Here is a 19,607-nt window from a genome sequence, read left to right on the forward strand (position 1 = left end):
TTGGAAGTAATCAACTTAAACATTATACAAGTACTACAATAAAATGAAAGCTTAAACAACATAATGCAGTGCAGTAAACATAAATATAATCCATTTTGAATAATAACAAATAAATGTAAAATATTAAAATGTTGATTTGGTAAACCGATACTTGATTTGATTACAAGAAGAAGTTCATACAGATTTTCTGTATTTTGGTTTGGATTTTAGAAAAATGATTCAATAATCTGGCTGATTCAATTACGCAATGATTCTAAGAAGTGGCATCTACTGTATCAGGAATCTTATTATCATTAAGTTTATCCTAGTGTCATTTTTTCTGATGAAAGATAAAATATTTTTCTTTTTTTTTAAATTGATCAGTTCATATTACTTTACTGCATCACTGCATTCAGTTGGCCTAATTGAGATTGGGAAAGTTGGAAATTCACTGAGCAGTACAAAGCACCACTGTCTTATATTGCTTAATAGAAACTCAGACTATATCTAGATTTCCATTATCAGATGGTGATTACCTGCGCAATGTTAAATAGTGGTTTTACTTTTCTTTGTTGATACTACACATTTTATAAATTTCACTTTACTATACTGATCTTATATACATGATATATTTTTAATTTAGATTTGGTAATATTTTGTATGCTGTTATATTTATGATATTTATATGGGTTTTTAGATTAAAATATTTAATTTTAGTAGCTTTTTCTTATTTGTTCGATGTGATTTTATATTATACAATTCATTTAAATAATTAGAATATTAAATTTTTTAAAACAACAGAAAAGAATTGAGTATTGTTTCTTAGTCTAGTTTGATAAAAACTGTTTTTGCAAAACTATTGTAATCAAATTATATTTGTAATGATTTTTTTTTTTTACTATTAAAGTCAGCATTTGCTTCATCTAGAAGTATTTGCTAGTTAACAAGTAGATTTCATCTTTTGATAACATTCTTTGAAAAAATTTAACTTTATGAAATTGGCCCAAAAGGTAACTCTTTTTAAGATGTTGAAAATAGTGTAGAAATATGCATCATGAAAATCTACAGGTTCAAGTTATAATTAAGATTAGTAACTTAAGATTAAAAAGTAATTAAGATAATTGATTCTGGGTTTAGCTTTTGTTTTAGTTATATGGAGGCTATTTGGAAATAAGTTTCGATTTGTTATTAAAGAAAAAACACCAATTAATAGAAAAACAGTTTATTACATTCATCTACAGCTACTTTTCTACATAATTGCCGTCCAAATTAAGGGACTTGGCATATCTGTAAACAAGTGTTTGAATACCCTCGTCGTAAAATTCAGCTGTCTGTGAATTAAGCCAGTAGTAACACCATTTTTCAACTCCTCGTTATTTTCAAAAATGCTGCATCGCTAACCATTTCTTCATTTTCAGGAAAGAGGTAATAATCACTGGTAGTCAAATCAGGCGTGTTTGGAGGATGGTTAAACAACTCCCATTTGAAACGGTTGATTTGGCATTGAGTGTTTACTGCAGTATGCGGACGAGCATTGTTACGAAGAAAAACAGTGCCTGAACTCAGCATGCTGTTTCGCTGTTTTGTATGGCCCTTCTCAATTTATTCAACATCTTGCAGTAAGTTTCAGTGTTAATTGTTATGACTCTTTCCATAAAATCAACCGAGATCATACCTTTATGGTCCCAAAAAAACCTGTGCCATCAGCTTTTTTGAACATAGTGTTTGATAGGCCTTTATGGATTTTCAAGAACTGGTGTGCCCCTTGTGCATTGATTGAGGCTTTTGTTTCCATGTTAACAAATTTAAACCATGTCTCATCACAGGCCATGTGTGTAAACTATGTGGTCAAGGAATTCATCTTTCTTACTATGATTACAGTGCTGGAAGGTTAGTGCTCACCTATTCTCTGTTTTGTGTGTTCTTAAAAAGAAGCTTAGGCACCCACTGAGCACAAAATTTATGGAGGCCTAACTGTCTGTTACGATTTCATACGACACTGTTTTATGATACATGAGAGAAGATTTGGATAATTCTGTTACCATGAATCGATGATAATCTCCAATTTTCACATCAACATTTGTAACAAATTAATCTGTGACAATTGAAGGTTGACCAAGTCTTTCATTGCTGTGAATGTTTGTTGAGTCTTTCCAAAACACAGGTCCACTGTCTTACCGCAATGTCATTCATGATATTTGCTCCATATAATACTGCACAAAGTTCGCAATGAATTTTAGCAGCTGACAATCTATGTGCACGAAAGAAATATGATGGCATTTTAGAGTCAGTGGGATTTTCTAATAGCAGCCATTTTGAATAGAGTTACAGGAACAAGCAAGTAAGCAATATTTCCAATAACATTGCTAGAACTGCACTGAACCACCGGGCTATTCAACTGTAGAATTGGTACAGTTGAATAGCAATACTGAGGGCCGGAAGTTAATTTCCGAATAGCCTTATAATAATACTGGATATAATAGTTTTGTTTAATAATACTGCAAATAATTATTACCAAAATATCTTATGAAAAATAATGTTTTAATCAAGTTTTAAAAACTTGACTTGCCTGTTACAGCCAGTGAAAGTTACTACAGAATCATTGGACCAGCAGTTTTTTAACCAAGTAACACTAGGATTTCACACAAAGGGTTCTTCATGTATTTCAAATACATTAACTGGGAACAGGTAGGATAATGTTTTTTTATAAAAAGAATTTTTTTATTTTTAGCACAAGCAATCTTTTAAATTTTAACAAATTGGTGTTTTTGTTGTAGAATAATTTAGCTAATACAATTAACGATTTTCCACAACCTTGAAGATATTTGCTTTGTGATCTAACCATTGTTTTATATGCAGATGGATAGTTCATTCTTCAGTTTATGCCTGTTTTGCAATGGATGTTCAGTTTATCTTCTAATTCTGATTAGAAAGGTTTCTAATATTTATTATTTAAAAAACAAAACTTATATTTGTTTAACTCCTGAATTTAAATATTTTTTTGTATTTCTTCTAATGAACGTCTTGTGAATTTGTACTTTCTGTCCACTTCTGTTTTTTTTTTCAATATATATATATATATATATTTAATATTAAGTGAAATATAAATGACAATAGAACAAAGGAAAATACAAATCTTTAAATATTATATCATTCCAGTAGAATTTGCTTATTATAGTCCTTAATAAATTTAAAAATATTCTAAAAGTACAATGATTTTAATAAATTTATAAACTATAAATAAATATGTTTTAAAATTATAAAATGTTATAACAATTGAAGTTGTGGGATCCCGCGAAAATTGATTCTTGAAAATAATATGGTAAGTTTAACTTATCTATTTACCGTTTTTTTGGTGGTTTATGTTTCATTTAATATAAGTAGTATGTTAATGACTTATTTGAATTTTCAAAAAAAAAAGAAGATATGTACGTATATATCTGATCCCCATTCCAGTTTACTGTATCTGGATGTTGACCAAGTCTCACCAGTGCTCTTTGTTCATCCATGATTTCCCCTCTCTACGTCCTACCAATTACCAAACCTACTTTCCACCTCTCTCTCTTTCATGTGGCTTTCTCTTGGATGTTTTCCCATACATTGCACTGTTCCATTTCTCTTCCATTTTGTGAAGGTGCCCCAAACCCTGTACCGGACTCTCAATTCTCTCTTGTACACTATTTTCTCCCAATTCCTTCCTACATTCCTCATTCTCTCCTTTCTTTCCCATTATGCCTCCTAAAAATTTAATTTCCCTGTTTGCACATGAATCCAATCCTTTTTTGTTATTGTCCACATTTCAGCTGCATATGTAATTATAGGAACATAATTTAATTAATTTTGTCTTCCATGGTACAATTCTACCCAAACCAAATGTATAATGATTTAGGAGAAGCCTCCTTCCTCTTTGCAATCACTTGATTATCTTATTTTCTGTCCTTCCATCTGCTGTCAGATTAGAACCCAAATACTTAAATTTGTCAGTAACATTCAGAGGTGTTCCCACCAATATAATAGCCCTCTCCAGGACATTTTTCTTGTTATTAACAGTATTTCTTTTTTTCTGTTTATTATTCTTTAACCCACGCATTTTCAACTTTCTGTCCCATTCTTCCAATCATTTCTGCACTTCTTCATTGGTTCTCCTATATCATCTACAAAAAGGGTGGGTGGGAGAGACGGAGAGAGAGAGAGAGAGAGTGAGAGAGAGAAGGGTAAAAACGTTTTTGGAGTGGGAATTCAAGGAGATCAGTGAATAGAGTGGTAGTTGTTATTAATAAGATGGTAAAAAAAGATTTACTTGAAATAACTAGTGCGACAGAATAATGCGTATATAGAAATAAAGGAAGTTTAGATGCGTTTAGTTGAAACAGATATAAATGAGTAGAGATAATATTGGGTGATTTTGGATATGGAGACAAAATAAGGAGAGAAGGAGATTTTCAAACATATGAAAGGAATGGCCTAAAAATTGCAAATCTAGTTTCGTGAAAAGGGAAACCCATAAAATTATAAAATATAGTTGGGGTGGAATAATATTGTAGAAGACAGGTTTGGAGGAAAATTTATGTTCCTAGTGTAAATCTAGATGGTTAACAATAAGATATTGATTAGCAACTTTAAAATAGAGTTGAAAAAAAACACAGAATGTAGGAATTAAAGAGGATAAGAAATTGGAAATTACAGGACCATGAAGTGAGAGAGAATTAATATGCAGAAGCTACCCACAACTGAGACCCAAGAAGTGAACAAAGAGTGGAAATATTTTAAATCTTTGTGGAATAATGACAGGAAGGAGGGAAAGACAAACTAGTGGTGAAATTAAAGAGCTAAGGAAGAAGTGAGGGAGAAAAATCAGGCAGATAGTCATTTAAGAATAAGAATGAGGAGGAAAAAGAGGGAATGTAAGAGTATTGTGGTGGTGGAAAAGAGAAAATCACAGGAGTTTATCCAGAGACTAAACTATCTTTTATTGAAAATAAAAAATATTTTATTGTATGATAATGGCAAAGAAAAGACCACCAGCACAGGGAACAACTTGAATAGAGCTTAGATGGTGAAAGAATTACAGAAAACCCAGAGGGGATAAAACAAGTTTGGAAAGACTACTTTGAGAATTTGTTGAATAAGGATTTCATAATGAGACAAGAAAGAGAGAGGTCACAGCAACAGGAAAGGTGAGTGTCCTAAGCCAGAAGAAAAGCTAAGGAAGTGGAAAAGACAGTTAGGAATACAACTATTGGAAAAGTACCTGGACCAGTTTGGGTGACTGTGGAAGTGTTAAAAGCAGCAGGTCCTGGTGGTAATCTGTGGCTTTACAGTCTTTAAAAGCATTAAGACTCAGCAGATAACAAAAGAATGGGGAAATTATAAGATTGTACCGCTAATTAAAAAAGGAAATATGAAGCGATGCAAAAATTTTACGGAAATAACTTTGACAGTTTAAAGGCAAAAGTTTTTGAACAAGTTATTTTAAGCAGAATTAAGGGAACTGTAGATAGAGGTTTGAGTAAGAAACAACAAGGTTTCAGTCCATAAAAGAATACAGTCGATGTTATCTGTGCTGAAAGGATTTAAGAATTCAGTAACAAACTAAATTTGGAGTTTACCAATACTGTGAAAGTGTATGATTCAGTGAAAAGAGAAGATCTATATAGGAGAATGTGTTAAAAATAGTTATGGAAGAGGAGTATAAAAAATACAAAAAACATAGATATTAGCTCCCTCACAGAATTTCCTTTTTAAGTTTAATATCTAAGTACTAAAAGCACATCATAGTATACAATACTTATGAAAAATAGCTAAAAACCCATTTTTTTGAATAAAATAAAACAAGCTATATAAGACTGAAACAATAACATATCTATTGCCAGAAAACAATAAATCTACTTTGACAAAAAACCACCTGTCAGTCTTAAAACTACTAACATTTTTAGAAAATAGAATTTCTAAAGGAGTGATTAATTTTTAATGCTGTGGTATTAGATTATTTTGACCGCTGAGATCTAATTATTATCAATGGTTTAGGAATGGTCAACTTAAGTTTGGTTAAAAACTAGCAAACAAGAAGCTCTTCCACAATGTCAATTTGAAAAATTACATTGACCTTTGTATAGAAATTCTGTAATTAAAATTTATGGAATAAATATCATTACTTATTAATTACCTCTAGAGGATTTTCAGCCTAAACATTTTGATAAAATTGCATTACTTTTTTTTTAATTTTGGTGCAAAAATTTATAAAAACATTATGAGAAATGTCAAAGTCCATAATTTCTATTGAGTTTTTTTTTAATTTCTAGATTAATCAGCTGCTGTAACAATAACATTTAAAAACAAAATCTGTTTTTTGAGTTGTAATAAAAAATTCAATGGAGCTAACTGGTTGGTGCACACGTACCTTTATGGTATGGTAGTTGTATGTTATGTTATGAAATGTACATTTATGTTTTTATCATTTTTATTTTTTTTGAGTTACGGCAGTTAATGCAACACATTGTTTCACTACAGAAAGGGGCAAATTCATCTATTACTGAACAGTACCTGTCCAGACTTCTTATGGCTCTAGTGCATGTAAAGCAGCACCTGAGATGCAAGTGGACAGTGAGTACCTTAGAGAACACTTATTAACCAACAAATAAAAATCGATAGGAGTAATCTCTGGAGACTATGGAGGCCAGGTTACCCAATCTTCTCACCATTCAATCACAGAGGTAATGTTTTATTAGGTACTCCTGTGTGAATGTGGAGGAGCTTCAATGAACTGGAGGGGAAATTCTCTGGTATGTGGAACAGTGGATATCCTTCAAACATATCTAGGTAGTTATTTCCAGTTACAGATTTTTCAGTAAAAAGAAAGGACCAATAACTGTTTCTCATCTACTTGTGCATCACACATTAATGTTTGGGCTGTCATGTTTATGTTCCATAATGATATGTGGAGGATCAGTACCCCATACTTGAACATTATGGTGATGTACTCGTCCCAAAACGGGAAATATAGCTTCATCACTAAAAATAAACTTGTTTAAAAACTCCCTATGATCCAACCTATCCAGAATGTCTGAAGATTGTAGTTTACTTTTTTCCTATTGATAAATTTCATGAAACACCTGAATTTAAAATATTTTACACAGTAAAAAGTAGTTTTTTTAAATGTTTTAAAATAGTTGCTTTTGATTTTTGTAATTCTTTTTTTTTTGTAATTTTTTTTGGGTTACACAACTAACTTGTTTGGTTAGTTTTCATGGTCTTGTTAGATAGTAATAGTTATTCTTGACTTGGTTGCCATTTCTCTGAGTAGTTTGTCCCATCTGTGAATATTATTTTCAGTATAAATCATCAGCATAAAGTATGTTAGTTATATTTTTGTTATCTATTATTTAAATTTTATTTATATTAAAATAATCTCTTCAGAAAGTTTACAAAATTATAAATAAGAGAAACAATTTTATTCTTATTAAGGGATATTATATGCAATTTTTAAAATATTAATTTTAAGTCATATTACTGGTTTAACCAGTAATATTAATGGCTGCTAAATTCCTGAATATGTTCTGAATGTTTAATGACTGAATCAAAGTTAAATTTCAGGAATTCCGGTTACTAGATTTTAAAACAAGTGAAATGTTGACGCTTGCAAGAACCTGACTGAAAAAAGTAAAAGAATCTGATATAAAGTAAGTGAAAAATATTTGATATAGTAAATAGGGAAAGTTTTTTCAGCAGTTTTATATATATAAAATTATTCCAGTCAATCTGAATTAACCAATTTTCTAAATAGATCTGTTGCAGATTCAACACTATCTCTGGCTTCAGTTACAACAGAAGGGAATGAAAAAAAACCATGGAAGAATCATAAAGAGAAGAGAAATAAGAGAGAAAAACTGCGACGTGTATATAGACATTTAGATGAATAAATTCTATGAATGATTTTTTAAAATGTTTCCTTTTTTCACAATTTTCTTGCATGTGATCATGATAAAATTCCAAACTGTCTGGTTCCTATCAGGTTGATAGAAAGTGAAATATCCTATTATCACACTTTTGATATATCTGTTGATTATTTTTTTTTTGTTGTTATTTAAACAAGTGTTTCATTAATTTATTTCTTTAAACGATTTGTGATTGATTTTTCCACTTAAACCATTTATATGTATAAACTGTTGCTGTTTGTTTCTATGGTGCCACTTGGAAATTTTTCTTCACCTTAGTTTCTAGCTATGTACTATTGAGCCAAATTATCTGCATGTGCGGCTGTGTCGTTACCAGCCTAACCAAAAACATAATGCTCACTTCTATCGGTTGATACCTGTAGCACAGCAGCTAATGTGAACTGCTAAACTAACATTCATCAAGATTAAACTATTTGATAATACACCTCAATATGTTATTTAGAAATAATTATTATGAATTCGTTATTAATGCATTAAGTTAGAATTTATATTAAAATCAAAATATGATCGTATAATATGGTACTTTATAGCATAAACTACACATATTATTTTAATCCCAATTTATTCAATAAAATGTGAAATTATTTAATAGAATAAGACCAAGTCTGTAATTGTAATAGTGCTATAAAATAATTAGTGTAATACTGAAAAACATATTTTCTGCCAATTAATTACAACTATTATGAACTGTTTCAAAAATTTTATTTTAATAATAGTAAAAAGCGATATTTTACTGTACTTATCCTACAATGAAAAATATGCTACAATAAAAAAATATGCTTAATGGTTACAACTATGTTCAATGGTTAAAAAAATGTTACAGTTTTATCTATTACTTAACTATTAGCACTACATTAACAATCAAGGCATAATAAAGTATAATCAAGGCATGTTTTATACAAATCGTAAAAAAGTCAATGGTTACTTTTCAAGTATCTTCACTTTTGTACTCAAAACAGTTCAATCCCACTCATGTCATCTGAGTCTTGCATCATTGATCTTGGAGTCAGAATTGCTCTCACTTTCCTTTGATAAATACTCGTCAATTTTTTTTACGTGGTCACACTTTCTTACTCTGTCTATGCTAGCAATCTTCTCTTTGGTTAGCTTTTGAACTTGAGGAAAGATAGAAGATGATTTTTACTAGCGACATAGCTTTTAACATCAGCCCATTTGAGTGTAATTGGGTTGAGGTTCGGATAATATGGTGGTAGTCTTAACATATCATGACACCCCTCTCTTGAACAACTTCATCAAGGAAATAGCCCCCAAATCTAGGTTTGTGCAATTTTATCAGTTTGTACAGCTCGGGTACATACATAACACAATGGTGAAAGGAATGTTGTGTTTGACAAGCCAATCTTTCATATCTTGTTTTCTGCACTTTGATTTCGGGGCTTTATTGATTTGGGCATTATGTTAAGGATTGTTGTCTATTACAACTCTCGGCTCCAAATTTGGCAGCAATTTTACTTTCATCCATTTCATAGAAATATCACTGTTTACATTATTGTGATAGTTCACAGTTTGATTTGTTGCTTTCCATGTTGTCAAGGATTTGGGATGAAACCTTTTTCACTGCCAGCATGAATAATTATTAATCTGTAGTCTTTAGAGATTGGATGTCGAACACTACTGTTGGGATTGTCTGACCACAGTTGATTTTTAAGGTGGCTACTAAGTATGTACAATTCATTGAGATAAATTTTGGGCCGTCCTTGATTTCAGAAACGCTTTATTGCTGTCAGATAAGAAATTTTTGTTCTCAAATGTCTGGCGTTTCAATTAATAGTTTTCTGTTACTTTGGGTCCTTCTCTACTTGAAGCCAAGATCCTTCAGAATGTATTTCAAACTGCTTTTCTGCCCTTGAAAGTTAATACTCTCTCGTAGCGCTTTAATAGAATTTTCACTGTAGAAAGGAAATGATTTTACAGGTGAAAATTACAAACTGTTCATCTTACCATATATTTATCTAAGTCTTCCAGTCCTGTGATACGATTTTTAAAAGCTGGTCAATAGCCTGCGTGTTGAAAAATGCTTTGTTTTGTTGTCATTACTATCTGTTAATTTTTTTCAGTTTGCATTAATTGTTGTCACCACATGCTGCAGCAGTTCTTCCTTGAGCTTTTGATAAAGGAATTGTCACAGCCTTTTTATCTGCTTCTTCCTTCATAAACTTGTAAACGTCAGGAATAATTTTTGTGCCTTAACTATGAATGATGCAACCTTTCAATTTTGATTGCCATTTTTAAATTTTTGTGCAAGCAGACTTTTCAAATGTTTAATTACTATCAGTGAAACTACCATAAAATTGTTTGTAAGCATAAAATAACTATCAGTACACTTTATTTCATTCATTACAGTAAGATTCTATGAAAAAATCTTAACGATTGTTCACAACTTCGCAGTGCATGGTTGAAGATTGTTAGTTAATTTACGCAATCTTTCTGTAGTTTTATAAAGGAATATTTAGGAGAGGGTTGTTTAAAAATTAATTATTACATTAGTCACCAAAGTACAATAACTGATTGTTGCTACTGTCAATAAATCCTTAGATAAATATTAGTCTAAATATGATGATGTAATAATAATAATAATACGATAGTCATAATAATATGAGGTGAGTCATTGCTTATATGATTTAAATGGGACAATTTAAAAGTGTCGTGCTGACAGACAGTCAACAAGATGTTTTTAGAAGACACCCTCTATCATGTCCATTCATCATTCGGCTGGCCTGGCCATGTGCGCAGATAATTTGGTACAACTGAAGCTATTTATTTTTGTTAGCTTTTCATCTAAATTATTTTTTAATTTATCTGCAGTAGTTTTAGGTAGATTTCGTAAGAAAGCTACCGTTGTATTGGGTACTATGATTCGACTTACAAAACATTTTGACATATCTTCGCATTTCACATCCCCCAGACCCCAAAACCAACGTTAGCTCAAAAGTTTATATATATATATTTATTTAACTTTCTTATGAACACAATATCTGTCACACATCTATCTGTAATTTTTTGCCAGTCACTTTCAAATTGTTGCTTAAAAATAACTTGCATAACTTTTAAAAACTTAAATTAAATTTAAAACTGTAATTAAATTTTTTTGTTATTGGTCCATGGGATGGAAAAAGGTGGGGTTTTGAAGACAAAAAAAATTCATACCTCCCTTAATAGGCACAGTATCAAATCGGTTTAAAGTGGTTGTTAGTCCTCTAAACATTACCTAAAACTTCTGTCTGAAACAATTTTTGATATGACCAACCCTTATTGCAAGGGATAACCAAAATGTTGCTGGAATTGAAAGAAGATGGGGCTTGTATGCTAAACATGTGAAACTTCTTTCACATGTAACCATTATTGTACTGAGTTAATTTGAAGTCATTCTTAACTTTATGGTGGAAAGCTTTATTATTCCCTACTTAGCATCAGTGAAGTCTACCCCTACCTTTCGGCGTATTGAAAGGTTTTTTTTTGGTGGGGGTGTTTTTTTTATAGTAAAACACCTAGTGTTTTACCTAAAAAATTTGCAAACATAGCCAAAACTGAGTTAAAAATAAATGACCTAATAAAAAAAAAAAAATAAATAAAATCTTGGAACAAAGTTTATATATGATTTAAGTAACATGCATATATTCCAGTTGATGAAAATTATAAAGCATTAATTATTAGTACTAAAAATGTAACTGTAAATTTTCCCTGCTGACTGTAGTATGAAGTATGAATACGATGCATTATTTTACAAAATAAAGGAATACATAATCTCTTAATACATTATTTTTGGTTGTTATATAAACATTATATATATCATTAAGATACAAGAGAACTGGTTTCTTGGAGCAGGGGTAAGTATTTCTTGCATTTTGATAAAGTTGGTATATACAGGTATGCAGTCATATATTTCGCTCAGTGAAGAAGAAACACTGAAGTCTCTATTTTCCCTAGTAAGCTAGGCATGGGATATTGTTATTCTTTAAAATGGATGTGTTATTTTCTACAGTGACTAGTGGATGTAAAATATAATAACTGTAATTCTTTATATATGTGTAAAAAATTATTTTGTTCTTCACAGCAAAATTTTACCTAGAATACTAAGAATTATAAAATATAAAAATATCTCTGTCCACCATCAATCATGACTTAAATTTATCTAAATAAATTTGGAAATACATTAACAAGCATTTAATATATGTAAACATGACAGACTTATGTGGAAAATACATTGATAATTTTAAATAGTATCATTGATGAACATTTACTTACAATATATATTGAATTTACTAAAAACTTTGAATTGACATTTGAAAATTAACTTTGTGTACATCAAAATTACGCATAACAGAATACATCCCATATAAAATGATTTTGTAACAGCGTTTTAAAACTGACGCCGTCATAGCCAGTTTAATGGCTACATGATCTGTAAAGGTTAAGCTGGATTATTTTGTGTATAACAGGCTTCATCAGAAAGGTTCTTTAATACAAATAAAAGAGAATTTTTGTAATGTAATTATATGTGATTTATTGTACTGAAGAAATCTGGTAGCATTTTAGAATTGTTTTAGAACATTCAGTCTTCTTGTAAATGTTTTAGGAACCATATACCTAACAGATTCCAAGGTGGCTGTTAATTTCTGAAGGAAGAAATTTGTGTTCAGCATATATTTATAGCTGGACAGTGTTAAAACATTGATGAAAAATGAGCTGTTTCTGTGAAAAATGCCTTCATATCTCAAGTCAATGTAAGCAGTAGGAATATCTACTTCCTGCAGGAACCTTGAGTTTTCTTCTTGGTCAGGTTTTTTCTCATGCTGCAGTTCCTCCATGAATAGATTGTCTTTCTTGCTATATAGTTGTTTCCCATAAATTTTATTCCTTCACTGTTTTGAGTTATGTGAGGGGATTTCAAGATTCAATTTTATTTCACTTATACTATGAATGCTATATTCAATGGAGTCAGTGCTTTTTTGGCATAGTCTAGTTGTAGGGCTGCCTGTGAATTAAATTAAAAACTTTGGTGGTTGTACATTAAGCCTAATGATTAAACAGAATAATATATTAATATATTTTTTTTTTTTTTTTTTTTTTGTCTTCAGTCTTTTGACTGGTTTGATGCAGCTCTCCAAGATTCCCTATCTAGTGCCAGTCGTTTCATTTCAGTATACCCTCTACATCCTACATCCCCAACAATTTGTTTTACATACTCCAAACGTGGCCTGCCTACACAATTTTTCCCTTCTACCTGTGCCTTAGTATGTGTGGATGCCTTAGTATGTGGCCTATAAGTCTGTCTCTTCTTTTAACTATATTTTTCCAAATGCTTCTTTCTTCATCTATTTGCCACAATACCTCTTCATTTGTCACTTTATCCACCCATCTGATTTTTAACATTCTCCTATAGCACCACATTTCAAAAGCTTCTAATCTTTTCTTCTCAGATACTCCGATTGTCCAAGTTTCACTTCCATATAAAGCGACGCTCCAAACATACACTTTCAAAAATCTTTTCCTGACATTTAAATTAATTTTTGATGTAAACAAATTATATTTCTTACTGAAGGCTCGTTTAGCTTGTGCTATTCGGCATTTTATATCGCTCCTGCTTCGTCCATCTTTAGTAATTTTACTTCCCAAATAACAAAATTCTTCTACCTCCATAATCTTTTCTCCTCCCATTTTCACATTCAGCGGTCCATCTTTGTTATTTCTACTACATTTCATTACTTTTGTTTTGTTCTTGTTTATTTTCATGCGATAGTTCTTGCGTAGGACTTCATCTATGCCGTTCATTGTTTCTTCTAAATCCTTTTTACTCTCGGCTAGAATTACTATATCATCAGCAAATCGTAGCATCTTTATCTTTTCACCTTGTACTGTTACTCCGAATCTAAATTGTTCTTTAACATCATTAACTGCTAGTTCCATGTAAAGATTAAAAAGTAACGAAGATAGGGAACATCCTTGTCGGACTCCCTTTCTTATTAGGGCTTCTTTCTTATGTTCTTCAATTGTTATTGTTGCTGTTTGGTTCCTGTACATATTAGCAATTGTTCTTCTATCTCTGTATTTGAACCCTAATTTTTTTTAAATGCTGAACATTTTATTCCAGTCTACGTTATCGAAAGCCTTTTCTAGGTCTATAAACGCCAAGTATGTTGGTTTGTTTTTCTTTAATCTTCCTTCTACTATTAATCTGAGGCCTAAAATTGCTTCCCTTGTCCCTATACTTTTCCTGAAACCAAATTGGTCTTCTCCTAATACTTCTTCTACTCTCCTCTCAATTCTTCTGTATAAAATTCTAGTTAAGATTTTTGATGCATGACTAGTTAAACTAATTGTTCTGTATTCTTCACATTTATCTGCCCCTGCTTTCTTTGGTATCATAATTATAACACTTTTTTTGAAGTCTGATGGAAATTCCCCATTTTCATAAATATTACACACCAGTTTGTATAATCTATCAATCGCTTCCTCACCTGCACTGCGCAGTAATTCTACAGGTATTCCGTCTATTCCAGGAGCCTTTCTGCCGTTTAAATCTTTTAATGCTCTCTTAAATTCAGATCTCAGTATTGTTTCTCCCATTTCATCCTCCTCAACTTCCTCTATAACACTATTTTCTAATTCATTTCCTCCGTATAACTCTTCAATATATTCCACCCATCTATCGACTTTACCTTTCGTATTATATATTGGTGTACCATCTTTGTTTAACACATTATTAGATTTTAATTTATGTACCCCAAAATTTTCCTTAAATTTCCTGTATGCTCCGTCTATTTTACCAATGTTCATTTCTCTTTCCACTTCTGAACACTTTTCTTTAATCCACTCTACTTTCACCAGTTTGCACTTCCTGTTTATAGCATTTCTTAATTTCCGATAGTTCCTTTTACTTTCTTCATCACTAGCATTCTTATATTTTCTACGTTCATCCATCAGCTGCAATATATCGTCTGAAACCCAAGGTTTTCTACCGGTTCTCTTTATTCCGCCTAAGTTTGCTTCTGCTGATTTAAGAATTTCCTTTTTAACATTCTCCTATTCTTCTTCTACATTTTCTACCTTATCTTTTTTACTCAGACCTCTTGTGATGTCCTCCTCAAAAATCTTCTTTACCTCCTCTTCCTCAAGCTTCTCTAAATTCCACCGATTCATCTGACACCTTTTCTTCAGGTTTTTAAACCCCAATCTACATTTCATTATCACCAAATTATGGTCGCTATCAATGTCTGCTCCAGGGTAAGTTTTGCAGTCCACGAGTTGATTTCTAAATCTTTGCTTAACCATGATATAATCTATCTGATACCTTCCAGTATCGCCTGGCTTTTTCCAAGTGTATATTCTTCTATTATGATTTTTAAATTGGGTGTTGGCAATTACTAAATTATACTTCGTGCGAAATTCTATAAGTCGGTCCCCTCTTTCATTCCTTTTGCCCAGCCCGTATTCACCCACTATATTTCCTTCCTTGCCTTTTCCAATGCTTGCATTCCAATCTCCAACTATTATTAAATTTTCATCTCCTTTTACGTGTTTAATTGCTTCATCAATCTCTTCGTATACACACTCTACCTCATCATCATCATGGGCGCTTGTAGGCATATAGACGTTAACAATCGTTGTCGGTTTAGGTTTTGATTTTATCCTTATTACAATGATTCTATCGCTATGCGTTTTGAAATACTCCACTCTCCTCCCTATCTTCTTGTTCATCACGAAACCTACTCCTGCCTGCCCATTATTTGACGCTGAGTTAATTACTCTAAAATCCCCTGACCAAAAGTCGCCTTCCTCTTCCCACCGAACCTCACTGATTCCTACTATATCCACATTTGTCCTACCCATTTCCCTTTTTAAATTTTCTAGCCTACCAACCTTTTTCAAGCTTCTAACATTCCACGCTCCGATTCGTAGAATGTTATTTTTTAATTTTCTGGTGACCCCTTCCTTAGTAGTCCCCACCCGGAGATCCGAACGGGGGACTATTTTACCTCTGGAATATTTTACCAAGGAAGGCGCCTCCATTATTGCTATGTGAAAATGCAGAGAGCCACATTTTCTTGGAAAAAAAGCAGCTGTAGTTTTCCATTGCTTTCAGCTGCGCAGTACTCAGAGGACTGAGTGATGTTGATACGGCCGTTTAAGTCGTCCTGACTCACGCCCCTAACAACTACTGAAAGAGCTGCTGCCCTCTTTCAGGAATCATTCCTTAGTCTGGCTCTCAACAGATACCTCTCCGATATGGTTGCACCTTCGGTCCAGCTACTCTGTATCCCTGAGCACTCAAGCCCCCTCACCAACGGCAAGGTCTCATGATTCATAGAGAAGGAATATAATATTATTTCAAATAAATAAATTGAGTGTGATTGAAGGTAAGTTTTTGTTAAAAAAAAAAAATCATTCAAAAGATTTGTTTTTTCGGTCTTTTAATAATAGCAAAAACAATTTTTAAATCTGAAGTAAAACATTTTTTCAGATAATTTTTATTTTTATAGATTAACCTGAATTTAGAACACCGTGTAGTTTCACAACTAGGAAACCTACTCTAGTGAATCAATTGAACAAAATTTTTACCACAATTCAAATCTCACTATATAAAATCATAAATACATTAAAAAAAACAAATAATCAACAACTTCTTTTACTAAATTTAATGTCATTGTCTAATCTGATAGCAACCTGCAAGAACTCATCCTCAGGCAAGTAAACCAGGACTCTGTAGATTTTTATATTCTGAAATTTCATCAGTGTAAGCCATACGCACAATTGGCTTAGATTTGACTTTCAATTCTGTATTTATATTTTCATAATGCTTAGGCTGGTAAGGTCACAGAGACGAACTTCTAGAGCTACTAAAATTTATGAACGAATAAAACGTGAATCTATGCCAAAGTGTTCTCTAAGACTTTAATAGCAATGTATATGTCTGCTCAAAATAAGAGTTCAATCTTCAAGAAGCTCAAATTGGCTTTTGATTTATCTTTATTTAAAAATGGACTGGGATTATGTAAACGAGCAATAATTTCACTAAGGAATATAAACAGCAGAAGAGATAAATAACATTATTCTTGAAAATTCTGTTAGTAATTTCCAAGAATATCTATCTATTGAAACAATTTTAAGCACTGATGGTGCAGTTCATATCTGCAAGTTTCTTAACGCTCTCAATCAGGATTGGTTCTCAGTCCATCAGGATTTCCACCACATACACTGAAATTAAAAGTTGGTTCTCCAATACTGATGCAATCTTCAATCTCCCAACCAGACTACAAATCAGAGATGTAACAATATCACTGAAGCTCTAATTCTTACAGTACCAGTGACAGGAAAAATTGTATTTATTACTTGAATCCCTATGATCCCTGTAGATCTACCAATTCAATTTAAACATCTACCTTTCCTCATCAGAGTTTCTTTTGCTACTGTTATTAACAAATCGTAAAACCAACTTTCAATCACAGAATGGATCTGAATGGTTTAATGTTTCTCCACAACAAATTATATGTAGGATTTTCCAGAACTGGAAATCCTATTCACCAAACACAATCCTGATACCAATAGATGACAAAACAATAAATAAATTTACTCAGAAGTTTTATAATTCTCTTATTTTATCATGTTTTATAAAATTTTATTTTATTGAAAATTTTTATGCATTCAAATTGTTCTGTTTTATCCAGCAAGTTGTGAATAGTGATAACTAAGAGAAAAACAGTCTACATGTAATTACTAAAAAACTATTTTCAATTTTTTAAAGTTCTATATTGGGCAAAGCCGAGACAAGGGATAGAAGTAAAAAGTAATTTAATTGTGATGGATGATGATTATAATAATAAACAAATACACTAATACTTAATTTGGTTTGCCTATTTAATGACTATATATATATATATATATATATATATATATATATATATATATATATGATATAAATTGTTAGATACTATGTAAAAAACCCAATTCTAGATGATACACACAAACACTGATAACAGCAGCAAATTATTCAGGAATAATAAATATCAGAAATTTTACATGAGTATATATATTGTACAATATATACAAGTAATGCATGTAATATACATGCTCACACACAGATACTTCACAAACAAATGCACTTCTGCACCCCATTAATTGTCACTGTGTTCAGTTAAATGGTGAAGTTTCAATGATACAAGACCAACAGGTTAAATGTAAGAGTTCAAGGTAGGTGCTTATTGTTACAAAGCAACCAAACTTTATAACTGATTTAATGTTCATAAGTAATATTTATAAAACTACTATATAATTTTAAATAACATGAAGTTTATATTTTTTTACTTAAATAGAAATATTTCCATCATAATCCTTATATAATAATACACATAGAATAAAACTTAGTTAATAAGCCACATTTTTCTTAAAAATTAATTGGATAAAATAAAATAGCATAGATATATTACATACATATAGATATTTTTACGTAAACCTCCACTTATTTAATAATTAGACGAAATAAAAATAAATAATTATGTAAAGTTAGTCATTATCACAATATTAATGTCATTATTTTTTTAAACCACGCATTCATTTCAGTTATCAAATGTATATAAATTGTTTCAACTGAACATTTAAAAAATGTAACATCCTTATTATTCAGCATAGCTGAAATGTACTGTAAAAGTATGGCTGAACATACTTTTCCTAATAAAATAAAACACAGTGTAAAATTGGTCGTTGGCATTTTGCTTCATAATCATGAAGTAGTTCATCAATGTCATTATCAAGATCATCACTCTTTGACATCTGAAATCATAAATAAAATTATTTCATTACAATCATCATATAACATAATTTAAAATAAACAGTTAGCATAGTTTTTATATGTCAATAGACTTACAAAATAACCAATTACTGAACTTTCAAGTATTCAAAAATTTTACTTTCAAATATTCTAAAAAAAAAAGAAAAAGTATACTTCATGCTTGTTCATAATGTGAACATCAAACGTGAACAAAGGATTCTTTACAGAAGATTTACCTGCTCCTTCATTAACACTGCCTTAGATTTTTTCCCTGCTTCCCGGAGCTGGATACACATTAAGCATCACACAGCTCCAGCAAGTGCCTTCACCTCTAACCACAAGGGCGGGCAGCCAGGCCCGGCTATGCTGTTCCCAGCCACCTCACCTCTGCAACTGGGTGTTGGTCTTTTGTGTCTGCCTCTAACAGGAGTAACCCCAAGGGGAACCCCTGCCAGGTCTCGGTCTTAATAGCTCAGGAGCCTGAGCTATTGGAGCCTTGGAGTCCCTGACCTTCATCGCCGCACACTACCTTAGATTAATTTTTTTAAATGTACACTTCCAAAATGGTAATTAGGTAATTGGTCAATCTCTAAATCCTAAAAACCATTATATACATATGTGTCATCACTCTATAAAAAATGGTAATATTTATTATTCATACAAAGATACTAAATATGAAGAAACCTCTTACTAAGAAAACTATTTACATGAAAAGATTTTTTTTAAATTAAGTAAATATTTAATAGCAGTTATCTGATGATGTAATATGTAAGAAATGTTTTAGATATTTGGTAAGTTTACAGTGCTTCCCAGTTACTCATAAATTTTCATTATCTTCTTTTATGAAACATTTTCCCTTCTACAGTGTGGGCGAAAAGTTCCTTTAC

General features: G+C 31.4%; 2 protein-coding genes across 6 annotated transcripts in view; one reads left to right on the forward strand and one right to left on the reverse strand.

Annotated features, from left to right (window-relative positions):
* The window catches only part of Ns3 (nucleostemin 3), a 49,136-nt gene extending 41,215 nt beyond the window's left edge, over positions 1-7,921 (forward strand). Inside the window, exons 10-12 of one of the 4 annotated variants that reach the window (XR_012755442.1) lie at positions 2,558-2,667; positions 7,573-7,658; positions 7,763-7,921. Coding sequence is in view for 3 of the 4 variants with exons in the window: in XM_075358599.1 (XP_075214714.1) it covers positions 2,558-2,667; positions 7,763-7,898 (246 nt within the window). In the remaining variant the exon portion in view is untranslated. Of the gene's footprint in view, positions 1-1,397; positions 1,588-2,557; positions 2,668-6,489; positions 6,583-7,572; positions 7,659-7,762 lie in introns of those variants that run through there. The other 3 variants (XM_075358600.1, XM_075358599.1, XM_075358601.1) reach the window with 3 other exon arrangements.
* A 10,223-nt stretch (positions 7,922-18,144) lies between these two features.
* Ssu72 (Ssu72 CTD phosphatase) overlaps positions 18,145-19,607 on the reverse strand; it is a 41,017-nt gene continuing 39,554 nt past the window's right edge. For both annotated transcript variants that reach the window (XM_075358603.1, XM_075358604.1), the window contains exon 6: positions 18,145-18,722. In XM_075358603.1, the coding sequence (XP_075214718.1) occupies positions 18,621-18,722 (102 nt within the window). In that variant the 3' untranslated portion in view covers positions 18,145-18,620. The remainder of the gene's footprint in view (positions 18,723-19,607) is intronic.

The sequence above is a fragment of the Lycorma delicatula genome, chromosome 2 (genome assembly GCF_047948215.1).
Source record: "Lycorma delicatula isolate Av1 chromosome 2, ASM4794821v1, whole genome shotgun sequence".
Lineage (NCBI taxonomy): Eukaryota > Metazoa > Arthropoda > Insecta > Hemiptera > Fulgoridae > Lycorma > Lycorma delicatula.